This window comes from Pantherophis guttatus, chromosome 3 (assembly GCF_059756535.1).
Source record: "Pantherophis guttatus breed Tessera chromosome 3, ASM5975653v1, whole genome shotgun sequence".
NCBI lineage: Eukaryota > Metazoa > Chordata > Lepidosauria > Squamata > Colubridae > Pantherophis > Pantherophis guttatus.
This window is the reverse complement of record NC_142065.1, coordinates 63329934-63353753: the sequence shown is the minus strand read 5'-3', so window position 1 is coordinate 63353753 and position 23820 is coordinate 63329934. Positions and strand designations below refer to the sequence as shown.

Here is a 23820-nt window from a genome sequence, read left to right as displayed (position 1 = left end):
ATGGATGGAGAGCACTTTAATTAAGTAAGAGGAAGAGGATAACAAGTATCTTGTTACATTTGTTAGACATAGACTGACTTATCAGTTGAACAAAGACCAAGCTAGATCTGTTTGCAAGTTCAAAATGCCACCCACTGCATCATCATTAGCTGCTAAAATCGAAAACATTTACAATTTACCTACTCGCATAGCTTGCCTTTTAACTGTGACAGAATTGCTACAAGATTATTTCCATTCCCCATTTCCCCCAAAAAATATTTCAAATCTGTATTGCTAGATATCACAAGAATTATCTAGTGCCTACTAATTACTCTTATGTTGAAAGAATTGTTTAATATAAAGAAGCTTTTTTTTTTGTCAATACATACGATTTTTGCTGCAAACATGCTGCATAGCCCATACAGCCCAGAGCTGCACCCCAGGAGTCATGAAGCAACCAAGCAAGGGGAAAAAAGGGTTGAAAGACCTATTCATGAAGAGAAAAAGGAAAAGTCCAACATTCTGAGATTTTAATTGTGAGTACAGCATTTATGCACACACACATTTTTTGGTCCTTTCAAGTCACTCTTGATTCTGGGATACTACATGGTCAAGTCCATGCTGCTCTGTTACATCATTTTCTGAAGTGATTTGTCATTGCTTTCTTCCTAGAGCTGGTAGGATACATCTGAAATACTAGTATAAAAGGATGTATCATGGCAATACAGCTCCTCATTACTGGAATACAAGCAATTCCTAACAGGAAACCATGACATTCGACAAACCCTACAAATTTTCTGTCTACTAGAATGTGTGGGGAAGAAGGTAAAAGCTATTTAAATTTTTCATAATTGGGAGAGGTTTGGATAGAAAGTGATAATTAGACAATAGAAGCACAATACCCAGAAGTAGCGCTCCGATCGTATAACATTTACTTATTCATTCATAACAAATCTGCCCCCATCTGAAGGTTTCAACCTGTTTTAGCACTGGAGTCGAATAGACTAATTATAAACCTGCATGAAAATACATCTTTTGCATCAGTTTTAATTCGAAAACTACTTCAGTTTTCTTCCTTAGCAGCAGTACTACTGGCTTCAGATTTAAAATGAAGGATAAATCAATGTTAAGTCCACTGAACACATTAAGAATATGGCAGATCAACAAAGCAATCCAACACATGTATACTAAGAATATCCCGCTGAATTCAATGGATTTATTCATTAATAGGTATGCGGGATTATAACCTAAAATGTCTTTCAATTGTATCTTGGAAAATCAGAAACATGATTTTGTCACGATAGGCAGACTATACATACTTCTGGAAAAAATAGTCTTATGTGCAACAAACTAACTATTAATACTAACTTGTATTAATATTTTTTGAAGAGTTTATTTCAAATCCATAGTTACCTGTATGCCACCATTTCACATTCTGGTGTAGGCCAATTCAAAATGGCAGAATGCTATAAAACAAAGAAAGAAATGTTATTGCAAAGGTTTACAAAGTAACTCAGAGAAAAGGAGGAAATATTTTTCAGTCACATCTATACCAGTTCATCAAGGAGTGAGGCTCTCTGGTTGCGACTTAATGTCCAGGCTTGTTCTCCTCGGGATATTAAATGAGCAATAATCCCAGCTGCAAAGTAACTGACTTCCACCTCAACACTGTGCAACAACTTGCTGATGTGGTCTATGAAGTCTTCCCACATTAGCTCAGAATGGAGTTCTTTAACCTCTGCAATATTGTTCTAAGTAAAAAAAGAAGAAGAAATTTTAGTACAAACGGTCCTAACTAATTAAGATGCTTTTCCAGATGTTTCTGAAAAACTACTACTGCAGACATGGCCTTTCATTTTCTGTCCTACTTTCTAGAACAGTTTTCTCAACATATAAGTCATTAGACTGGGTATGCTGATTGAATTCCAATCTACTGTATTGCATTTTGAGGACAATGGGTTGGAGAAGACTGTCCTCAAAGCTGCCCTGATATTGATGGAAATAGGATGTTAGTCTAGATTAATCTATTTATTGAGTCAAAGTTGTGTTCTAATGCTAACCCTTAAGCTGAAATAAACAGAGATTGTGAAGGAACAGGGTTGGTCTGACTGGGCCAAAAGTTAATAGAATGGAATTAAAAATAATGTATTCCAAGTACAGTAGTGAAGAATGTTAGAGGGAGCAGGAAAAAAAGATAATAGTGAAAACAAACATTGCCGACATCCAGGTTAAAAAATACTATTATTTTCATCTTACCAAAAGACCAAGAACCTTCTGTTGGATAGAAGACTCTGAAGGAAAAGACTGTAAATTAAAAGAATAGACAACCATTAGTAAGTAATAATATTTTGCTAATATTGGATAACAAGCAGATTACATTCTCAGAGAAGTCTACAAAATTAAATAATTATTTTGGCAGTACAGGATCAACTTTCAGTCACTGCTATCCAAAGCAGGATGATTGAGTCAGAGGAAGTATACGAAAGGACTTTTTAATTCTTTCAACAAGAGACAAGGCACATTGTTTTGTGAGCTGACCTGAGAGAAGAGTCAAGATTTCTATGGACAATCTTAGTTATAGATAGTCCTTGACTTACAACAGTTTATTTAGTGACCATTCGAAGTTACAACAGCAATGAAAAAAGTGACTATAATGACCATTTTTCACTCTTACGACCATTGCAGCATCCCCATGGTCACATGTTCAAAATTCAGATGCTTGGCAACTGACTCATATTTATGATGGTTGCATGTTCTGGAGTCACATCAGAGGTGGGTTTCAGCAGGTTCCGACCAGTTCTGGAGAACCGGTAGCGGAAATTTTGAGTAGTTTGGAGAACCGGTAGTAAAATTCTGACTGGCCCCGCCCCCATCTATTCTCTGCCTCCCAAATCACAGCTGATCGGGAGGAAATGGAGATTTTGCAGTAACCGTCCCCTGGATTGGGGAGGGGATAGAGATTTTACAATATCCTTCCCCTGCCATACCCACCAAGCCACACCCACAGAACCAGTAGTAAAAAAATTTGAAACCCACCACTGAGTCACATGATCACCTTTTGCAACCTTCTGACAAGCAAAGTCAATGGGGAAGCCAGATTCGCTTAACAACCCTGTTACTAATTCAACAACTGCAGTGATTCACTTAACAATTGTGCCAAGAAAGGTAGTAAAATGGGACAAAATTCACTTAACAACTGTCTCACTTAGCAACAGAAATTTTGGGCTCAATTGGGGTCCTATGCCAAGGACTACCTGTAATTGGTTTGAGGACTGCTGCTTGTGAAAATAAGAAGCCTATCACAAGTATACAGCATGACTTCAAAATTACAAAGCTCATTATCTCTATTAGGAAACTGAAGTAAACAGATACAATAATATGTATCTGACGGATGTTGACATATATCTTTCAGTTCCCACCTCCAAAACTTTCATGAAGAGTTCCAGCCCTTGATTTTCAATAAAGTGCCGACACGTGGTTGGAGACTCATCAGTGAGATTCCAAAGTGCACTCAGCGTAAACTTAAGTGTAGTGTCCACTACGTTCTGATTTGTTTTTTGCTTCACAATTTGAAGAAGTTGCTGGGGGGGAGGGGGAAAGGAATAAAGCAATTGATATTGTTAAGTCACTCTTTTCAAATCTCAGATACTTAATGGCATAACAGTCACAATGAGAACGTTTCTTTAAACCTACTACTGTCATAGTCTAAAAATAGTGTTTTTAAAACTTGGCAAATTTAAATCATGTGGTCTTAACCGATGCTGGGCAATTCAGATTTGAAAAATACTGGCATAAAAAAGAAAGGTTCCTTTTGTCCTAAAATTAAATCACTCTCAACTTTATACATAATTAGGCAAGGTGTATTACATACACATATAATACAAACATCGCTAAAGTATATTTTATTGCAATTTGGCCAGAAAGTTTGCTTATTTATTTAAAATGAATAAAATAAAGATCTCCAACCAAAGGACCATTACTAACCACTTTTTATCCATTCTATTATCACAGTGAGTTTAATTTTTTGTGTGAAAGATCATTGTTTGTGTATGAAGTATGCGAGTGATGTACACCTGTGATGCACTATAGTACTTAGGATGGCTGTGTAAGAGCATGTGATCAAAAAAAAATTAAAATCAAATGATTTCTTTCCTCTCTTGAATTTGAAAGTAACAGGGCACATTAATGCTTCAATATTTGGGGGAAAGGAGGCACAACAGTTGTGTATGCCAAAGTAGCAAGATTTTTTGTAAAAAAACAAACAAACCCTTCAAGGAGAGGAACATTGAGCATTTCCACTTAACACTATTACAGACAGAGACTTGAGTTCACACATTATTGAGGCAAAACATGATTTGAAAGGCACAGTGGCTGGGTTTATTTATGTATAGAATGCATAAGCTGTATAAATAATTTATAACAGTTTGTGTAACATCCCATCCCAAATCAAATAAACCACATTCTTTTATTATGCCAACTCAGTTAATATTAGCATTTCAGTCATTTCAAATCGTTCTAATTGCTTACCCTGACAATGAAGAGCTCTGCCCCAAGCTGAGCTGTTTGTTCTGTTGAAAGCTTTAAGTAACAAACAAACAAACAAACAAACAAACAGAGAAAACAAACACAGAGAAATGTCAGATTGCTGTTGGTAAGACTTGGAAATTAAGGCTAAAATGGTGAAGCACCAAAATCTCACACCTTTGCAGCAAGAATGGAAATAATAGCCACTGCCATCCTCTGCATGTTTTGATCTTCATGATTACATAGCCATTGCATGACAAGTTTAGCTGCTTCAAACCTGGGGGAAAAAAACCATAGGCAGAAAATCTTGACAATGGGCAAATAAAAACTCCAGCTACCATATTTCAGCCCAAAGGAATATAGCAATGTACAACAGAACTATAATAAAACCTTCAGCTGGCGTCAGCTATTTAAAGAGAGCAAAACAATTTCTACTTCTTGACAGAGTTTAAGAATGATTGGCCACTTTGGGCCAGTAATATGTCTTTCTGTCTGTCCATTTTTTATTTTCAAGATCTAGATTTTAGTACTGGGCAGAGACTGCTATAGATGCCAATTCATCATTGGCTGATGGTTCCAGGATGAACTTTCTCTATCCTGCAACACAACATGCACTCATGCACGTACTAAGAGCATAGTTTATAAAAGAGGTTGTATTAGTTCCAAGCAATAGCAAACTGCAGTCACTGAAGCATAGCCAAGAGGTTGTTCAATGTCTATAACTATTAGAGAACATAAGCAGCCCCTTCTGGTTTCCAAGTCTTTTTTCACCAATGTTCATAGGTTCCTTTACAAATTATCAGAGCATTTATTTACCTGTTATTAGGACTATGGTTAGCATCTTGAGTTGCTTGAATATGCAACATTTAAAAATGATAAATGAATAAATTACCAACTTCTGTCTTAATATATGCTTAGAAAAAAGTTGGCATTTCAGATAAGTAGGTGGGTGAATGAATGGATGGATGGACGGATAGACAGAAAATCCTTCTATCCATTAGCTATGAATAAGGAGAATTATTTAAAATTATTCAGTAGTGAGATAGAGTGATCAACTGCATTTAGACAGCAATCTTAAAATTCCTTTTCCTTGTCTTCATAATTTGAAAAATAAAAACAAACCTGTTAAATGGAACATCCTGAAGTATCCTATCGCTGCACAATGATAAAAGACAGTTCTTTTGCAGCTGTAAGATGGAAAAAAACACAGCAAAAATATTTCATATCTAGGACAGGATTTTATTTCTCACAAATGAATCTTGTAACATATTGATAATTTGCCATTTCTTCTAATGAGTTCATATCATTTATGAACATAGTTATTTTGAAATAAAATTGAACAAAAATGATAAAAATGTGCATATGTATTCATAAATATGAATCTCTTATTTGTATTTTCTACACCAGTATTTAGGATGCTTATAAATATCCATCTGTAGCAACATATATTGTGATATCTACAAATAAGATAGAGGGTAAAAGTGTGTTTCAAGAAACAAAGCATTAAAATATGCTTAACAAAAGGAAAAGAGACTATTAGGTTTCCTTTATAGGGTAAATTGAATTCATTGTAGAGTTAAAAAATTGAGCCCAATCTAGGTTCTTTATGTAAGATACACTAAACTTAATCTACCTGCAGCTACTGCAGTCTCTTCTAAGTAATCACCATAAGAATGATCTTGACAATCCCAATTTCTAATTTTCATTGCCTACAACTTGCAACCTCATTTGACTCTGGACAAAGGGTAGTTCAAATGATACCTTAATAGCCCTTTTATTTCTACAAACCATACAGTTCATAAAAGGTAAAGGTTTCCCTCGCACATATGTGCTAGTTGTTCCCGACTCTAGGGGGCGGTGCTCATCTCCGTTACAAAGCCGAAGAGCCAGCGCTGTCCAAAGATGTCTCTGTGGTCATGTGGCCAGCATGACTAAACGCCAAAGGAGCACGGAACGCTGTTACCTTCCCACCAAAGATGGTCCCAATTTTTCTACTTGCATTTTTTACGTGCTTTCGAACTGCTAGATTGGCAGAAGCTGGGACAAGTAACAGGAGCTCACCCCGTTACGTGGTACTAGGGATTCCAAACTTCTGACCTTTCGATCGACAAGCTCAGCGTCTTAGCCACTGAGCCACCGCTCATAGGACTCATAGGCCTGGCCAAAGTTTAGGGTTTGGATGAAAGTTAACTTTGTGGTTAATATTAAAGAGAAGTTTCTGACTTATTAATGATAATCATTATTCATCATGGATTAATGGCTTATCCATGATGAAGAATAAAAAGAGAATATCTGAATTCAGAGGAACAGGAGATAGTTAAGCATTACAACAGAAAAGAATGTACAAGATGTAGGTGAAAGTTCTACTTCAAGGTTCTCTTAAAGCCTTCTATGACCAGAATTATCAAAAATCGGCAGGCCAGCCTCATGCCATTTTGGGACAGGACATAAATGAAAACTAATGGTAGCCCTATGTAAATTTAAACACAGATTTAAAAAAAAAAACATCAAAAATGCCTACCCATTTTCCTATGGGTCCGATAGACTTACAAAACTGATCAAGGGTAAAAGAGACTCAGACTTTTATGGTAGTTGGAGTATGTGGTATGATTGAAACGATGGGAGAGAGATTATAATTATAGATTATGGTATATTTATGGTAATCAATAAGTATTGGAAAGGTAAATTTGTATACAAGAATCTGTAAATATTTTCTATTTTTACTCTCTGATTATTGGTATATATATATATGGATATGGATATTTTGGCAATGTTACACCATGATAGAAAAATTATTATACATTTGTTTTTGATTTTTTTTTAACTATAACAAAATGCTCTAATAAAATTTATTAAAAATTTTTTAAAAAAATAAAAATGTGAAGTGAGATTCCAAGTCACCAAAAAGTTGTCTACTTCTGGTGTGGTGCATACTTCGTAACATTTAGAGTAATTGCCACTGAATGCTAATTTGTAAAATGTTTCTGTTTTATGATACATGCAATGTCAACAGTAGAACTGCAAATCCATCAGTCATGAGGGAGTCCTTGCTGCTCTCTGAGCTTGGTTGTTTTCTTGCAGAAGTTTCATTATCCAAACTAGGTAACATCATCACTCATGAAGTTACCTAATTTGGGTAATGAAATGTCCGCAAGAAACCAGTCAAGCCCAGAGAGCACCAAGGATCCCTCATTTCAATCCTGAGCTATCAATATTCTCCTCTATTGTTTCTTCAGTCATGAACCAATATTGGATATATTCATAATATATTACACTGAAGCTCAACTTTTCTAAAAAGACAATATTCACTTTCACAATATTCCTGTTATAAAATACAAGCATTTAAAAAACCGTTTTAACACCTATCCACACATAATCAAAATTAACAGTATATATGAAGCACTTTGTGTATCTAGTGGAAGAATTCATCTCAAAGGATTTAAAAAAAAACAATACACTGATTCTGCATTTGAAATGCTATGTCCATTACCTCAAAAAAAATATTAAAAGTGGAAAGGCTTACTTGTTGGTGGTTGGGGAAATGCTCCATGGCTTTAAGGAGTAAGTGGGTAACATCTGCTAGGAGCCTAACTGGCATGCCTGCAGCTAAATCTTGTTTTGTCAGGTTAAACACACAGGCACTTGCTGCTAATTGCACAGGCAAATTCAGAGGATGATTTCTCATGCCAACAACTACAAGCTGTAAGGAAGGATCAAGAGAGGAAATTGTGAGCTGGCTTGCTTATCATCTACAATGAAAACAGCTACCATATCCAAAGCAGAATTAGTTTAGTATTTCTAAAGTTCTTTAAATTAGCTGGCAGGTATCTTACACTCCAATTCACAGATCTACCTTGATTATTTCCAACTTTTTCTTTTCATGACTAGAGGCAACTTGTCAAAAGGCCCGGCCCTTTGCACTCCTCCATGTTGTTTCCTTCCATTTTAATGTTAAATAAAGTGGGCCGAAAAAGAGACCTAGATCTCTGGCCTGGGGCAAACTTATGAAATACAACTTTGAACAGTCTCACACAAATTTGTGCAAAAAACGAAAACCTCTCTGAAGCTGCGTATACTGCTATTTATTTTACAATATAAATAATATGGACTATGTCAATTTTATTGATTTTGTTTAGCAATTAAACTGAACCATTGGAGGAGAGATAAAAAAACTGAGCAGCTCACTCCTATTTTTTGAAGGGAAAGCTCTTTCTCCTACATTTTCCTTTCAGGAAAATGCTTATTTCTTACCTTGCTACTTTGCTGCTGTGTTGTACCAATCCATAATTACAGGCCCTAATTCTATTCACCGTTTTGGCCACTTCACAACATGGAAAGCTAATCAATTTAACTGGATATCATTTCATTTGACAATTACTGAACGAATAAGATTCCTACTCCACAATACAGATATGCGCTCTACAATGTTTTATGGATGCAGGCAACGCCTCCTACTTCTTCTATGCTAAATTTAGCATAACTTATGTAAACATGACGACCACAGCTTCTGAATTGTTACTAAAATGCTTCTCTTTTCTCTCACTGCTCCAAATCTGCCAGTGTACACATATTCCATGATCTCTGTTTTGCTAAAGTCCATCACATTTTGTAATTCCATTAGAGAGATGTCCTATCAGTTTAAATAGTTTTACCTTCAGAATTTCTGGTTTGGTATTTTCCATAAAGTGCGTAAGGCTAAACAGATGAAACAGTGCCTCCCTCACAAAAAATGCCCGCTCGCTGTAACGCCGCAGAGCTTCCGAAATCTGAGTTTCATTTGCTTCTCCAGAAACCTTCAAAATATAGAACACACAACATTATCTGTTTGCAATTAGAAAAAAAAAATACAGGTAACAGAAATATTTGCAAATGATCTATTTTTATTTCACTACAAGAGAAAAGGCTGGAAGTTATGTATGCTGCTGAAAAATTATATACATTTAACTTACTTTTTCTGAATTATTCTTATAAATGCTAAACTTCTGCCAAGCTGACAGAATTTTCCCAAAATATATTAGGTTTTTCAGATATTCTCCTCTAATATTGTTCATAAATAATTAAACTTTGAACTATTTTCAACTATAATCAATTTTTTTCAAGCAATATTCAAGTGTTTATATTATTTTTGTATTTATTTTCTTTTTTAAAAAAATTATTTATTTATTTTCCATGCCAGTTTTATCCTCATCTATTTAATGAGACATATCGATGACGCTGTCTATAAACTGGACAAACTGTGTATTGGCAAGTCTGCTTTCCAACATGCTGCAGATTCTAGACCAGTAGACAATTCTAGTATGCAGAATACATTACAAATGCAGATGCCAAACAACAGATTCACTGAATATCCCAAAATAATTAGTACTTTTCTATCAGATCAAGCATCCTCAAAGTTAACCTGTTTCAGACTTTTAAAAGTTCTTTAACTGATGCTTTAATTCTATAATAAATTGCTTTTCTAAGAAGTGGTCTGTACATATTTCAGTAAAGAAATATACATTTGTGTATATGTGTATCTTTATATATACATATAGAAACAGATCTACATACAATTACAGCAATGTATTTACATCAAAAGTCTTGTAAGGTCAGTGGAGTTTATTTCTGAACAGATGTGTAGAGTTGGCCTATCTGCTACATTTAGGAATGATCTCATGACCTGGTTCACACACTGCATTTGTCTGCAATTAGCTTACCATGTGTGAATTCAACAATTGTGATTTGAAAACCAGATGTAATATAGCTTGGTGTGCTAACCTAGCCCACACAGGCATTGTTTAGAAAGAACTGTGAAAGTGCTGAAACACAAGTATAAATTATTTTAAAAGATTTTTAAAAGATTCAACAACTCCAGGAATGGCATTACTGTTTAAGCAACCTATATTGAATAGGTAACTGCTTTTTATGCAGTTTGAAACTTAAATATGGTAAACAAGTGCCAAACTTTTTCTTCTTAGTTAATTGCATTTGATTAATGTCAGGTAATGCAGATTTAATAGCTGTAAGCTGGGGTGAAATGCTACCGGTATGGGCCAGTTCACCCGAACCGGTAGTAAAAAATGCTACTGGTTCGCTGAACTGGTAGTAAAAAAACTGTAAAAAAAAAAAAGTTCCGACGATCAGCTGAGCAACTCCCGATCATCGGAACTTTATTCTTTTACTTTTTAAGCATTTTTTTACTACTGGCTCTCGCATGGCTCAGCTGGGATCGTCAGAGGCTTTTAAAAGAAAAAAAGCCTCTGACGATCAGGCAACTCAGCTGGGATCGTCAGAGGCTTTTAAAAACATTTTTTTACAACCTCTTCAGCCGAAGAGGTTGTAGAAAAAATGGTTTTAAAAGGTAAAAAAAAGTTGGCCACGCCCACCCAGTCACATTACCCCACCACCACCAAGCCATGCCCACAAAACCAGTACTAATAAATTTTACATTTCACCACTGATGTAAACCACTGTTATTTATCTAAAGGCTCTGTGTGCTGTGTGCTGTGTTTTGCTCATGGGGTTATCTCATAATACTAGTTACACTGCCTAAACTCTGACAATTAATAAATTGTCTCCATGTGTCTTTATATAAGCTTACTTTGCTCTTCTCTGATAAATAAAACTGCGACTGAAACATAAGTTTACTGACCTATAAGGAGGAACTCCTTGATATAAATTTGTAGCACTAGCAATATACATTTCTAAAACACTAAACATATACAGGTAGTCCTTGATTTATGACCACAATTAAATAACGGTATGAGCCAGAAGTGTGCTGCAGCTGCCAAAAAAGCCAACACAGTTCTAGGCTGCATAAACAGAGGGATAGAATCTAGATCACGTGAAGTGTTAATACCACTTTATAATGCCTTGTTAAGGCCACACTTGAAATACTGCATCCAATTTTGGTTGCCACAATGTAAAAAAAAAGATGTTAAGACTCTAGAAAGAGTCCAGAGAAGAACAACAAAGATGATTAGGGGACTTGAGGATAAAGCATATAAAGAATGGTTGCTGGAACTGGATCTAGTTCTGCCTAGTCTTATGAAAAGAAGGGTGACATGATAGCAGTGTCCTGATATCTCAGGGGTTGCCACAAAGAAGAGGCGGTCAAACTATTCTCCAAAGGACCTGAGGGTAGGACAAGAAGCAATGGGTGGAAACTAATCAAGGAGAGAAGCAACTTAGAATGAAGGAGAAATTTCCTGACAGTTAGAACAATTAATCAGTGGAACAACTTGCCTACAGAAGCTGTGAATGCTCCAATGCTGGACATTTTTAAGAAGAGATTAGATAACAATTTGTCTGAAGTGGTGTAGGGTTTCCTGCCTATGCAGGGGGTTGGACTAGAAGACCCCCAAGGTCCCTTCCAACTCTGTTATTCTATTCTAAACAATTGAGCCCAACATTTATGTTGCTAAGTGAGACATTTGTTAAGTGAGTTTTGCTCCATTTTACTATCTTTCTTGCCACACTTGTTAAGTGTATCATTGGATTTAAGTTAGTAACACGCTTGTTAAGTGACTATGGTTACCCATTCACTCTGCTTGTCAGGTGGTTGTGAAAGGTAAATCACATGACCCCAGGACATTGCAACCATCCTAAATATGAGTCAATTGCCAAGCCTCTGAATTTTGATCATGTGACCATGCGGCTGCTACTACAGTTGTAAATGTGAAAAATGGTCATAAGTCACCTTTTTCAGTGCCATTGTAACTTTGAACGGTCACTAAACGAACTGTTGTAAGTCGAAGACTACCTGTACAGTGTAATATATTAAAAATATTAAAGAACTAACAGGAGAGAACATTGTGATCTGCTTTGTGCAGTTAATTGTTTGACATAATTTATTTCAGTAACCAGAATTGTACATTTTTTTTGTATAAATACTAAACCACAAACCATGACATATAATATTATAGCTTGATATATGCAAAATGCAAAATGCCAAAGCAAAACCAAACAAATTACATTATCATTTAGAGCAACAAAACTCAGCCATGAACAATTACTGAACTGCAGGGCATAGCCTGCCTCTAAAATACAATTCCCATCACCTCTCCAAACCAATTCCTCACTAGAGAACTGCTGTTTCACAGATCAGCCCTATTGTTTGGCTGGCAGGAATGTCTCTGTTCTTTGCAAAGAGAAGCGCAGCACCATCTACATCTCATTGTTCTGCACATTAGAAGTGACGAGAACAACAACTGAGCAACAAACTAACCACACAAAAAGTGAAGGGAACTTATTGTCACTCTTGCGATATTGGGGATTTAAGAGCAAAGTGATTTATTGTATACACTGAAGGAAAAAGCAAATAACATATGGAGGAATAGAAAAAGAAAAAGATAAACATGGTTTTTGGATCACCCACTCACAAGCTATGATATACAAGGTTGATCATGGGACATTATCTCTGGAGCCATTCCGTTTTTCTGAATCCTCCCTAAAACACCTAGATAATGTTTAGGAAACTCCAATATTCTCTAAGCAGTAGATATTCCATGTTATAATAAAGTTTTACAGTCAGATTTTTTAAAAATGAAAATTCCTACAATCCTTTCTATTTTTCCAATTGTTTTATAGCAATTTTTAAAAAACAATACTAAGGATTGTTATTTTTAAAAAAATCTTTTTTTTTTTAATGCCCCACAAAAAAAAATCACCTGCACTTTTAAACCATTTTTTTCTGGAATCTAATAGACATGAAGTAATGTTTTCCGAAAATTAATTTTGTTCTTAAATTATAAGTAGGTTTTGTTTCTTAAAATCTAGATCCTTTGTCTTTTCTAGACTGGTACCGGTATTAGGTATGTATTTAACGCTAGCTTTAATTCTCTTTTTAAATTAATTTATCCAACTAAATCATTGGTTTCACTGTGCTCCATCCTTTAAGGAGCCTAATATTGCTGGTTCCCCTTCCTTTTTCCTTCTTTTCTTTCATCATAAACTATCCAAAAGGCTCATTGGGGCCATATAGCTACGGTAGTAAAAAAATGATCTTAGTGTTATGTGCGGGACACATGTTGTTGCCAAGCCATACACTTGTTTTCAATGTGAAAACATGGTTTCAAATCATAGCATAAGATAGAGAGAGAGGGAGGGAGAGAAATGCTGCAAAGATCACTGATTGAATCACTGTCTCATTCAAATAAACCTTTCTTATACACATAAATTATTATGTACTTGTTCTGACCCAGCTCCCCAAAAGCAACAAACCTTTGAAGTTAACTCAAAGATTCCTTTATTAGAAGCGCAAGCAGCCCGGCAAAAAGTTTTTCTCTCACTGGAGGTTAACAAGTCCGGCCAGCCAGGAGATGAATAGTTGTCTGCCACATCTATTCATCTCCCCCCACCTTTTATCCCCAGAGCTAGGTGGGGCTTCACTAGCAGCGGTAACTCTTCCTTCCCAAGGATTGGCCCATGGATTTCCACTGCTCTCCTCTCCTCTCCTCTGCCTTCTGCGCATCCGTGTGTCAGGCACTGGACCCAGCTGTTCCTCCTCCTCCTCATCAGCCACCTCCAGACTTTCCTTTTTGACTCTTCATTCTGAGGGCTGACAGACGACCCAGGCCCCACCTCTGTCTCTCTCTGCCTGCTCCATTCCCTCTTCCCCCTTGGAGCTCTCAGGGTACCTTGATGCTGACCCTGACACCCACACCTCCTCCTCCTCTGATTTGGCTGCTGGAGGCCACAACAGTACTTATATACACATGATTTGTTGTCAGGTACAGAAGTTTGGTCATGAGGGCACACACCAGTTGGAAAATTCACTTTTATAACTGTTTATTACGGTCATATTTACGAATGTTTGCTAACCAAAACAGCCACAAACAGTGGTTGTACATCCCTAAAATATAGAATTTGTCATTTAATGAAGGACTTTTAATTCTACTAAGAAATAACTTTCTGCTCCTGGTATTAAGTATTGGATTCAAGAATATGAATCTGTTATCTATTTTGAAAAGTCCTTATGCTCAAAAAGTGAGAAGGGAAAGCAATACATTTCCATATGAACTAGATTTAATAAAAATGAGTTAATTGGCTTGAGTTAATTTTAAATTGATTTTAAATTGGGTTATTTTAATTTACGGCCAATAATATTTAATTATTTTAAATTGCTTTTAAATTTTGTATGTATTGTTTTTTACTCTGGCTGTTCACCACCCTGAGTCCTATTTTGGAGAAGGGCGGTATAGAAATTTAAATAAATAAATAAATAAATAAATAAAATGGGTATTATACGCATCACCTTTTTTACTTGTTTCTATTCTTTCTTTTCTTTTCTTTTTTTGCTATGTTTAGTTTATTTGATCATTACAATATATGTAATGGATCACTGGACAGCCACTACTGAATTTTCTTCTGCTAATGTTGTAGTTGTAGTTATTTGATTTCGCTATTGTAAAAAAAAACAAAAAACACCCCATAGAATTATTAGTTTAGAGGGGAATATTATTAGAGTTAAGAGAGTGGTTTTTGAAGTATCAATAAGTATCTATGATTGCCATTATCACAGTACACCCCCATGTCCTCTCTTACCCCAAACAATCAGAATTGGCCCATTCATCAATAACCAAGGTTTGATTGCTTTCATTAAATAATTCAGATCTGCAATAACTACTGTAACAAACAGGTGCCTACCTTCAAATTCCCTTCTCCCGTGAGAAATAATGAATAGCCAGCATCAGTAGCGAGAAGCCCAACAAACTGCATTAAAGGTCGTTGTTTTACAAATGTTTCCACAGCTTCATCAGTGACGTGCTTCCTCCCCGAGATGTCCAAAGATACCAGATTAGGCAAGATGTCTTTCTGTTCTAACAAACGAAGTGCAATATCAGATGTGAACTGCTTATCATCTGAAATATCAAGGTGATTCAGGAATTTTAACTCTCGTATTACATCCAAAATCTGAGTGGTTGTCATTTTCAAGCATTTCAGGTGGTGCATGGTAAGTGATTTGAGGCGATCCTTACAGGCGAGGGTTGCGGTTATGTCGGTGACTGAGGTGTTGGAGATATCCAGGCTTTCTAGTCTTGGAAGTGAAGCCACGTCAGCCAGATCTTCATTGTAAAAGAGAACATTGGTGATGCTCAAAGCACGAAGGCCAGTCAGCTGACTGAAGCACCTTTCATAGGGATCTTCCAGTGAAAGAGTTAATGAGTTCAGCACAAGGCATTGAAGATTTTGCTGAATCCATTTATTACTGCCAAGTCCACTGATGATATCTGTGATTGTGATGTCTGCGTTCACACCAGTAGCATCAAGCTCTACCAGCTTGTGGTGGCAGAATGCTTTCCAAAAAGCTACCGCGGAAATTTTCGCTTTACGGATGCAGGCTCTTTTCAAACGCATCTGATTGCCTCGAAAAATCCCCACTGTTGCATCATTAAGCAGTCCTAAAGGGAAGGAAGAATACCAGATATATGACATACACTGTTTTAAAACTGAAAAACAAGCCAGCTATCACAACTCAGAGAATTTCCACTTCAGGCCCAGATTACAAGGAGAAAGCAAGTTCGAAAAGGAGAAAATAGGAATCAATTGCACTCCTTACTCTCAAACATCCTCTTTCTCCTTCCCATTCCCAGCTTTTTTTTTTTTTTTGGTCTTGTAAGTTGATTTTAACCAACTGATTTAATTGGACGGCTATAATACCATCTTATTCTTTCCTCTTCTGTCCGGCACTATTTCTGAAGCATTTCTATACTAGGTTTTTTTTTATTGTATCACTTCCATTCTCCAATAGCACAAAAACTGCCATGCCTCAAATACTATTAAATGCTGTACTGTAATTTAGAATGGTTGATGAAAGAGAATGTTCTGATTCTGTTCTATTTGCTTGGTGCAGAATACTATTTAATTCTTAACGCCATCAATTTTGCATCGCTTCAGCTAAAAATAACCAGGCCAAATCAAGTGGGAGTTCATAATCAAATGCAGAGAAATTCAAGCCCCGTTTAAATAACTAAGATGGCTCACTTTATGCTTGAATGGAATCCCCAATTACCAGATCTGGATGGTTTATTTTACCGTGGAATGCCATTGTCCGCAGCAATCGGTCAGCCACTTCTTGTGGAAATATTCCAGGCTCTTGCAAACATAATGTCCCATCGTGCCTTTCCGTACAAAACTTCTCAAGGTCAGAGGTTAGGTAGTTTAAGCAGATGTCAAGCAGAGAGTACGGTGAAGCTTCTTCCTGCAGAAAGAAGTCCAATGTCTAAGATTTGAAATTCAAAAAGGCAGCATTTATCACTGTTTAACTGACAAAACGGGGAGGGAGAACTGTACTTGCAATTCTCATCACCATTAAAAATAAAACCTGGAGGGTAGAAGTTGGTACCAGAGGCCGTTTTGTGCCAGTGGTGAGAATCTATACTGTAATAAGTATCTTACTGCATAAGTATGTAGCTGTCTGAAATCATGTAATTACAAATCATTGACTTAAAGATAATTTATTTTCAAAGTAAAATTATAGACCTAAAAGGAAAGAGAGCAAGAAATAATTTTTCTGATTACAAATATGGTATCACTTACTCTGATCTCTATTTTGTGGAGTCAAACAAGTGTCAAAGCCTGAATATACCTGTACTCAAAATTGATATAGTATCTACTAGTTTACTTTCAGTTTCAGATCTCAAAGTATACATATGGAACAAGAGGGGAAACTAGACTTAGCGCAACATTGGTGGGCATGGGTGTTTGTGTACACGTGTCCCATTTTACAAAGGACTACTTTCTGTTTGAAAACTGTCTATTCCAAATCCATTTTAAAGAAAAAGAACCCTAAGGAAGCATAGCAAACAATGACCTGTGATGGAGAAGGTTCATTCCCTGAGCTTGTGGGTTGGTTTCTAAGCGTTTAGTTACCAGGCTAGGTAACATCTTCAGCAGAGTTTAGGGGATGTCAATGTCAGTGTTCTTCTGTTTATAAGGGCTTCATGTGGTCAGTAGATCATGTGATGTCACATCAGGTGAGGGTCCCCTCAGATCAGGGTCTTGTGATGGGTGTGGGTGTAAGTCACCAGTGAGAGTCCTGTGATGGGGTTTTGTGACCCCTAAACTCTGCTGAAGATGTTACCTAGCCTGGTAATGAAATATTCCGAAACCAACTCACAAGTTCTGAAAATGAACCTTCACTCTCATCCTACACCCGAGCTACAGATATTCACCATTATTGCAAACAATGACCTGTATCAGCTAATTAAAAAAATACAGAAGTTCTTTAATTATTGGCTTGATTCGCTCATGATACTAAGCTTTGATGTTATACATTGTGATACGTTAAATAAACCACAGTGGCTGGATTCCATACTCAATGGCTAAATGCATGCAATCCTGCTAAGACAAAACCCTTCCAACTCTGTTATTCTGGTATTCTGTTAAAAACAAGCATATCAGATTATGGTTTAATGCAGAAATGTAAACCAGCCATTATCTCCTTTGACAGGTCCCTCCTTTCAATTTAAATTACAGTAATTATCTCAAAACTGTATCTCCACATATAAATTATCCATATTTGATGATACTCTGGCCTCTTTTTGGTGATACAGTTTCTCCTTTTTGACATGCATTACACTATTTAAATCCAGTTTTATTCCCCAAGAATTGTAGTTTCTCTGTATTAGGTAATTTATTTCCTATAAGCTCACCCACCATTCACTAACAGATTCATGTTGTAGTACACATACAGACACAAAAATGCTTGATATCTAGAGGGAGAAGAGCTCATTAAATTTCATTTTTTTCAAGTAGGTAAGCTAACTTATGACTAATTAATATAGGTATTATTGTATCATATAAAAAATTAGAGAATCAACAAATGAATAAACAATGTCTAGCTAATTTTAACAACTCTGGCCATTACTTAAGAATGGCACCTAAAATGATGTTTAAGCATACAAACTAATGCAAATATACCCTTTTCTTATTAAGTAAAATCCTGAATCATCAAGCAAGAGTAATATGTTCAACAAAACTGGCTGAACAGCATTACTACTCTTATGTTTTTAAGGTGGATTTGATAGATCATTTTTCAAGTCTGTATTTCTTGTATTACACAGTAGGAAGTTGATTTCAGTGTCAGATTGTGGATTTGGGAAGAGTCCTATAATTTTATTCCGCATGCTGAAGAAACATGTTAGAATGGACATAAAGGACACTGAACAATAACTGTTTTGGGGTTATCCTTGTCTCTTCTGCACTGGTTCATGTTGTTATGGTAACATATTGCAAAACATGTACAGTTCATAATTTATAATAACCAAGTATTCATGAACTAAAACACATAGACTTCTTATTCAAATTATCCAGGTATTTTCCCTTTGTTTTCTTCCTATATCTACATACAAGTCTGTCATTTTCCATAATTTAGTTTTCAGTAGCTTACAGGGTAACACAAATATTGTGACTCATACCTAATGCAGACAAAAGCAAGCAAGCTGTACACTCCTACCGAAAAATTTAAAAATAGCTGTACCAATTATTTTTTAACTAAAAAATTGAATTCCAAGCCAATGTACCAGTGTGGCTCAAGACTAGCATTTCTCTTTTATTTCAGCTTGAAATTTTATATAAGATTTTGCCTCATTTATCTGCCTCATGCAAGCTTGTCTTAAAATTCAAATGAGCTAAAATAAAATGCATCCGGGCTTCGCAAAAAGCATAAAGAACTGCATATGCAACACCTAGTTCATTCTCTCAATTATACATATGTAATTGAATTTGACACATCTAATTCTTAAGACTTAAGACTAATCATTCTTCCAAAAAATACTATTAAGCAGAAACTAGAGAATAAAATATGGAAAAGGGGAGGATGCAGTTCTTATTACTATCCTGCTAATTGTACAGTAATGGCTTACTTTGAATTATTGTTACTATCATTGTAAAGCACACAGATGGCATTAAAACAGCTTGCAATCTGGAGACCATACATATAGACCAAACAGCTATGCAGCAGTAACATATGTGAACCCCCACTATCAGTATTTTTCCTAGATAAAATATAAATAAAGTCAACAAGATGGATTAAAAGTTATTGTCAGAGTGAATCAAGAGAAAAAAGTTTTGCTCCCTTAACATCTTACTCATAACATTTACTCATTACTTACTCATAAGAGTGTTTTCTACTTCAAAAATCCAACAAAAACTAGGTCATTAATAATTGTCTGTGTGAAAAGGTATTCTTGGCCCATTTCTTACATATAGCTTGGAAATGAACTAGGAATATTCCTTTTTCAGAAAATTTAAATGGGAAAATCAGACATTTAGTGCTTGTCCTATAGTGGAATTTCATGTAGAAAATGTAAAGCACAGAACAAATTTACGTTGCTATAATACAGTAAAGAGACCTTGTTGGTCTAAGACAGTGATAGCTAATTTTTTTGCCTCGTACTCCCCCCGCTTTTGGCATACAATGGCACAGTGGGCCTGGTAGGCCAATTTTTTGCCTTCCCCAGGCTCCAGAAGCTTTCTTGGAGCCTGGGGAGGACGAAAACGGCCTTCTCCATCCTCCCGGAGGCCCTCCAGAGGCCGGAAACAGCCCGTTTGTCGACTTCCGGTGGGACCGGAAAGCCCTTTTTTCGCTCTCCCCAGGCTCCAGAGCCTTTCTAGGAGCCTGGGGAGGATGAAAATGGCCTTCCCCACCGTCCCGAAGGCCCTCTGGAAGTGGGAAATGATCTGTTTCCCAACTTCCTGTGGGCCGAGAAGGCCCAAAAATCAGCTGGCTGGCGTGCACTTGTGCGCTGGAGCTGAACTAGGGCAATGTTCGCATGCCCACCAATATGGGTCCGTGTGCCACCTGTGGCACCTGTGCACCACAAAGTGGAAGTTAAAAAACTTCTTCCCTCCCTCTGGCATCTACCAGATATGCTGGAATTACATTCAGCGTTGTTCTTCTACCCAACTGAATAGAACCAGGCAGGAAAAGCTGTCTTGGAATGATAAATGTACTTTCACAAAAGCTCTGAGAACAAATCTTTGGAAATGTTCAATGTGAAGTGTTTGCCTCACTATTTGCTATGCAATATCAATGGACAGCAACTAATGATATATTTTTATAGGCAGAACATGTAAAAGGTGGGCAAGAGAAAATATTCTTCATGTCTCAAAACCAGGACCAGGGTTTAATACTGACTGCAGGAGATTTAGAACAAACAAAAATGGATAAATAAAAATAAAATCACATAACAGATAATTAGTTTATTGACACAAGTGATGGCTTCTAATTTAAATGGCTTAAAATGGGATTTGATTAGTTCATGGAGAACAAGTTGATCAAGTACTATTAATCTTGAAGATTTGTGTTACTCCTAGACTGGTGGGAACAATAAGATATATTATATCTTACAAGTAAGAGATATATCCAATGGGAGAGATGTATGTCTCCATCTTCCATTGTTCCCTGACTGGCCTCTACCAAAAGCTAGACTAAAATAGGTATATATTGGACTGATGTCTATACATAAACCCAAATGGTTGTTTTTATGTGTTCATTTCTCTATTTCAACCCTTTCTTTCACTACGTTTTCTATTCCTTTCAGAATCTCCAATATATTAGATAATAAATTGCATGGATTTTCTCTTAACCCTATCTAAAGTCTTTTGTATCATTTTATCTACTAATTGCCGTCAAGACTCTTGAATAAGGTTTTGTGTTTTTCTAGAAATTCCTCAGATATCTCTTCTTCTAGCCTTTTCTTAATTTGCTGAGATTTTAACTTAGCATTAATTACTCCTATGTCTTTTTAAATACATCTTTCTTTCCTTTGTCTATTTTTAAGATTGTAAGCCTATTTATTACATACTGCAGAGTGTATTTTTAAATATTTAGGAAGGCAATTATAAACAACCTTTTAAGGTTATAAATCTCAGCAGATAATCAATATATTCATCCTAGAACACAATGGATACTCTCTTTTTTTGGATAAGGTTATTCCAGAATCAATTTGATATTTATGGGTCATGTGAATAAAATCACTTGCATTCCATAATGCCATAATACTGCAGCTTTTTTTTTAAACACTAAAAATCACACTGGAAGAACTATTCTACAGGTAAACATACACCAGAAAATTAATCCAGCTTTTATACTAAGACACGTGTGCTGAACATTCTTGTTTTCTCACACCAAAACTACATTCTGATTTCTATTGTTCATTGTTGTTTTTCAGGGGTATGGCAGATGTGTAAAAGCTTACAAGACATTCTTAAAGTAAATGCAGGCATTTTGCTGTACTTTTATGAATGCTCAGCTTGTAGTGCTCAAAGCCTAACTCAAACTACCATTCACATCAAACACCAGATATATAATGGATGGATTAGACTGAAAAATCATCATAACTTGGCCAAACCCAACCAAAGGAGGACAGTGTTCTTATAAGTTTAGGAGTTACAGAAAAAGAGATATCTCATCAAATATTACAGAGTTTTCCCTATTTCTTATATCTAATAAAATTGAAATTATATAGTAGGTTATACTGTATGCAACTTACTGGTTTATATGAGTTTCACACAAAAGGTTTCCCTACAGCTGCAAACCTTGGATTTTCTATATTGCATGAACCATTTTTGCCTTTCCATCTATTCTACGGCTCTGTCCATCTCTCTCATATACACACAAGTAAGGCTGACAATTATTTTCTTACTGCATAGGGATTCCTATTACCTAAAACTATACTGTATCAATTTCTGCCACACTTACAGCCATCCTACCTAACTAAATGTTATAAACAATCTAGAATACTACTCGTTATAATTTAACAACCTGTTCTCTTTATATGCCTTCCGGGAAGAAAACCATTTTGATCAGTATGAATGAAATTCTCTAAAATTTTCTTTAGTCTGTCTGCCATAATTGTCATAAAGATTTTATAATCCGAATTTAGTAGGGATATTGGTCTATAATTTTTAATATAAGCCAAATTGGAATTTTCCTTGGGAATCAATGTGATTGTTGCTTCTTTCCACGATTCAGGTATCTTAACTTCATTAAGTACATCATTATACACCTGTATATGTAATGTACAGTACATATATACATTATATTAAGTGGGTTTAATAATTCCTGGTGATTTTTATAAATTTCTGAAGGTAGACCAACAAGCTGTTCTCATAGTCACAGTGAAAAAAGAACGCATGTCTTTTCCCTTGTGTTTCAATGCAAGACTATATGAGAAATTCAGATTCCAATTCCCATTAGCATTTGTAAATAGAATTATGTAGTAATGGAAGGGAGCTGTCTGCTGGCCCAAACAGAGCTCAAGGATAGGTTCCCCTGACTTGAGCATGAGATACATCTTACTTAGAGCTAAGGTCTCTGGGCTGCAAAAATCCAAACAACCACTAGATGACACAGTGGGATGTGTTTGCCGCCTTTTCAGTGGCCATCCAGAATTTTGGGATATATAGGCAGATGTACACTTTGCCATGATGGAATCCAATAGCTGCTGCACATTCCAATCGCTTCTAAAAGCCACCATCACAAATTTCTACCACGATTCTCATTCCACTGGATCCGTAGTTAAGGGCATCGGGCAGGGAGGGGGTCAGGTACCACAGGACCCCCTTACCCCCCATTTGTTTACCCTATTAGGCCGAGTAAAGCTTAGCAAAATCCCTTTCCCCAACACCCAGAGACGTACATCTTCGCCCGTTTGCTGGAGACCAATAAGGCAAGATCCGCATTAGTGACAGATCGGGAGGGACAAAATAGGAAGCAGTTAAGCCAAGACTCCAAAATCCGAAACTAAAAGAGGGGTACTCCCTCCGGGGCTTTCCCATTTGTCCCCCCCCCCTCCACCACCACCATGTGGCTCTTCCTACGCTTTCTCTCTCTGTCCCTTTCTGGCAGCCGCGGCAATTCCCCCCCCCCCTTCCACCCACTCACCATTTCTGCGCCAGGGACCCCTCAGCCGCGTCCTCCTCGCCTCCTGTTTGTGCTATTGTGGGGCGGGCCCCGACCACCGTGGAGAAGCGAGCCGGGGCCCCCCCAGCTTAACTGTCACCCTCGACCTGGAAGTGAATTTGGCTCAGCCGAGCCGGCATTAAATCCACACACGCAGACACACACAAGCTCTCGGGGAAGCTGGCTGCTGCTTGCCCTTAAAGGAGACGCGCTAAGTGAAGCTGGAGCAGGGTTTTTTTTTTAATTTTTTATTTCTCCTCCCCCTCCCGCCCCCCAAAAAAGCTTCGGAGCCACCACGAAAGTGCTCCGAAGTAAGTCACCCCCGAATTCCCTGGGCTTTTTCGTCTCTCAAGTTGGGGGGAGTGTAAAAATCGCAGGCGGAATGATTGACAGTCGCCCTCCTCCAGTTCAACGCTGGAACTTATGAT

General features: G+C 36.8%; 1 protein-coding gene across 1 annotated transcript in view; it reads right to left on the bottom strand.

Annotated features, from left to right (window-relative positions):
* The window catches only part of ZYG11B (zyg-11 family member B, cell cycle regulator), a 25848-nt gene extending 2051 nt beyond the window's left edge, over positions 1–23797 (bottom strand). The window contains exons 1-13 of the mRNA XM_034415091.3: positions 23375–23797; positions 16519–16684; positions 15130–15884; positions 9156–9296; positions 8027–8203; positions 5626–5690; positions 4681–4780; positions 4507–4557; positions 3399–3560; positions 2236–2283; positions 1533–1730; positions 1393–1445; positions 369–466 (exon numbers count right to left, since the gene is read on the bottom strand). Of these exons, the coding sequence (XP_034270982.1) occupies positions 369–466; positions 1393–1445; positions 1533–1730; positions 2236–2283; positions 3399–3560; positions 4507–4557; positions 4681–4780; positions 5626–5690; positions 8027–8203; positions 9156–9296; positions 15130–15884; positions 16519–16684; positions 23375–23377 (2017 nt within the window). The 5' untranslated portion in view covers positions 23378–23797. The remainder of the gene's footprint in view (positions 1–368; positions 467–1392; positions 1446–1532; positions 1731–2235; positions 2284–3398; positions 3561–4506; positions 4558–4680; positions 4781–5625; positions 5691–8026; positions 8204–9155; positions 9297–15129; positions 15885–16518; positions 16685–23374) is intronic.
* Between the last annotated feature and the right edge of the window lie 23 nt (positions 23798–23820).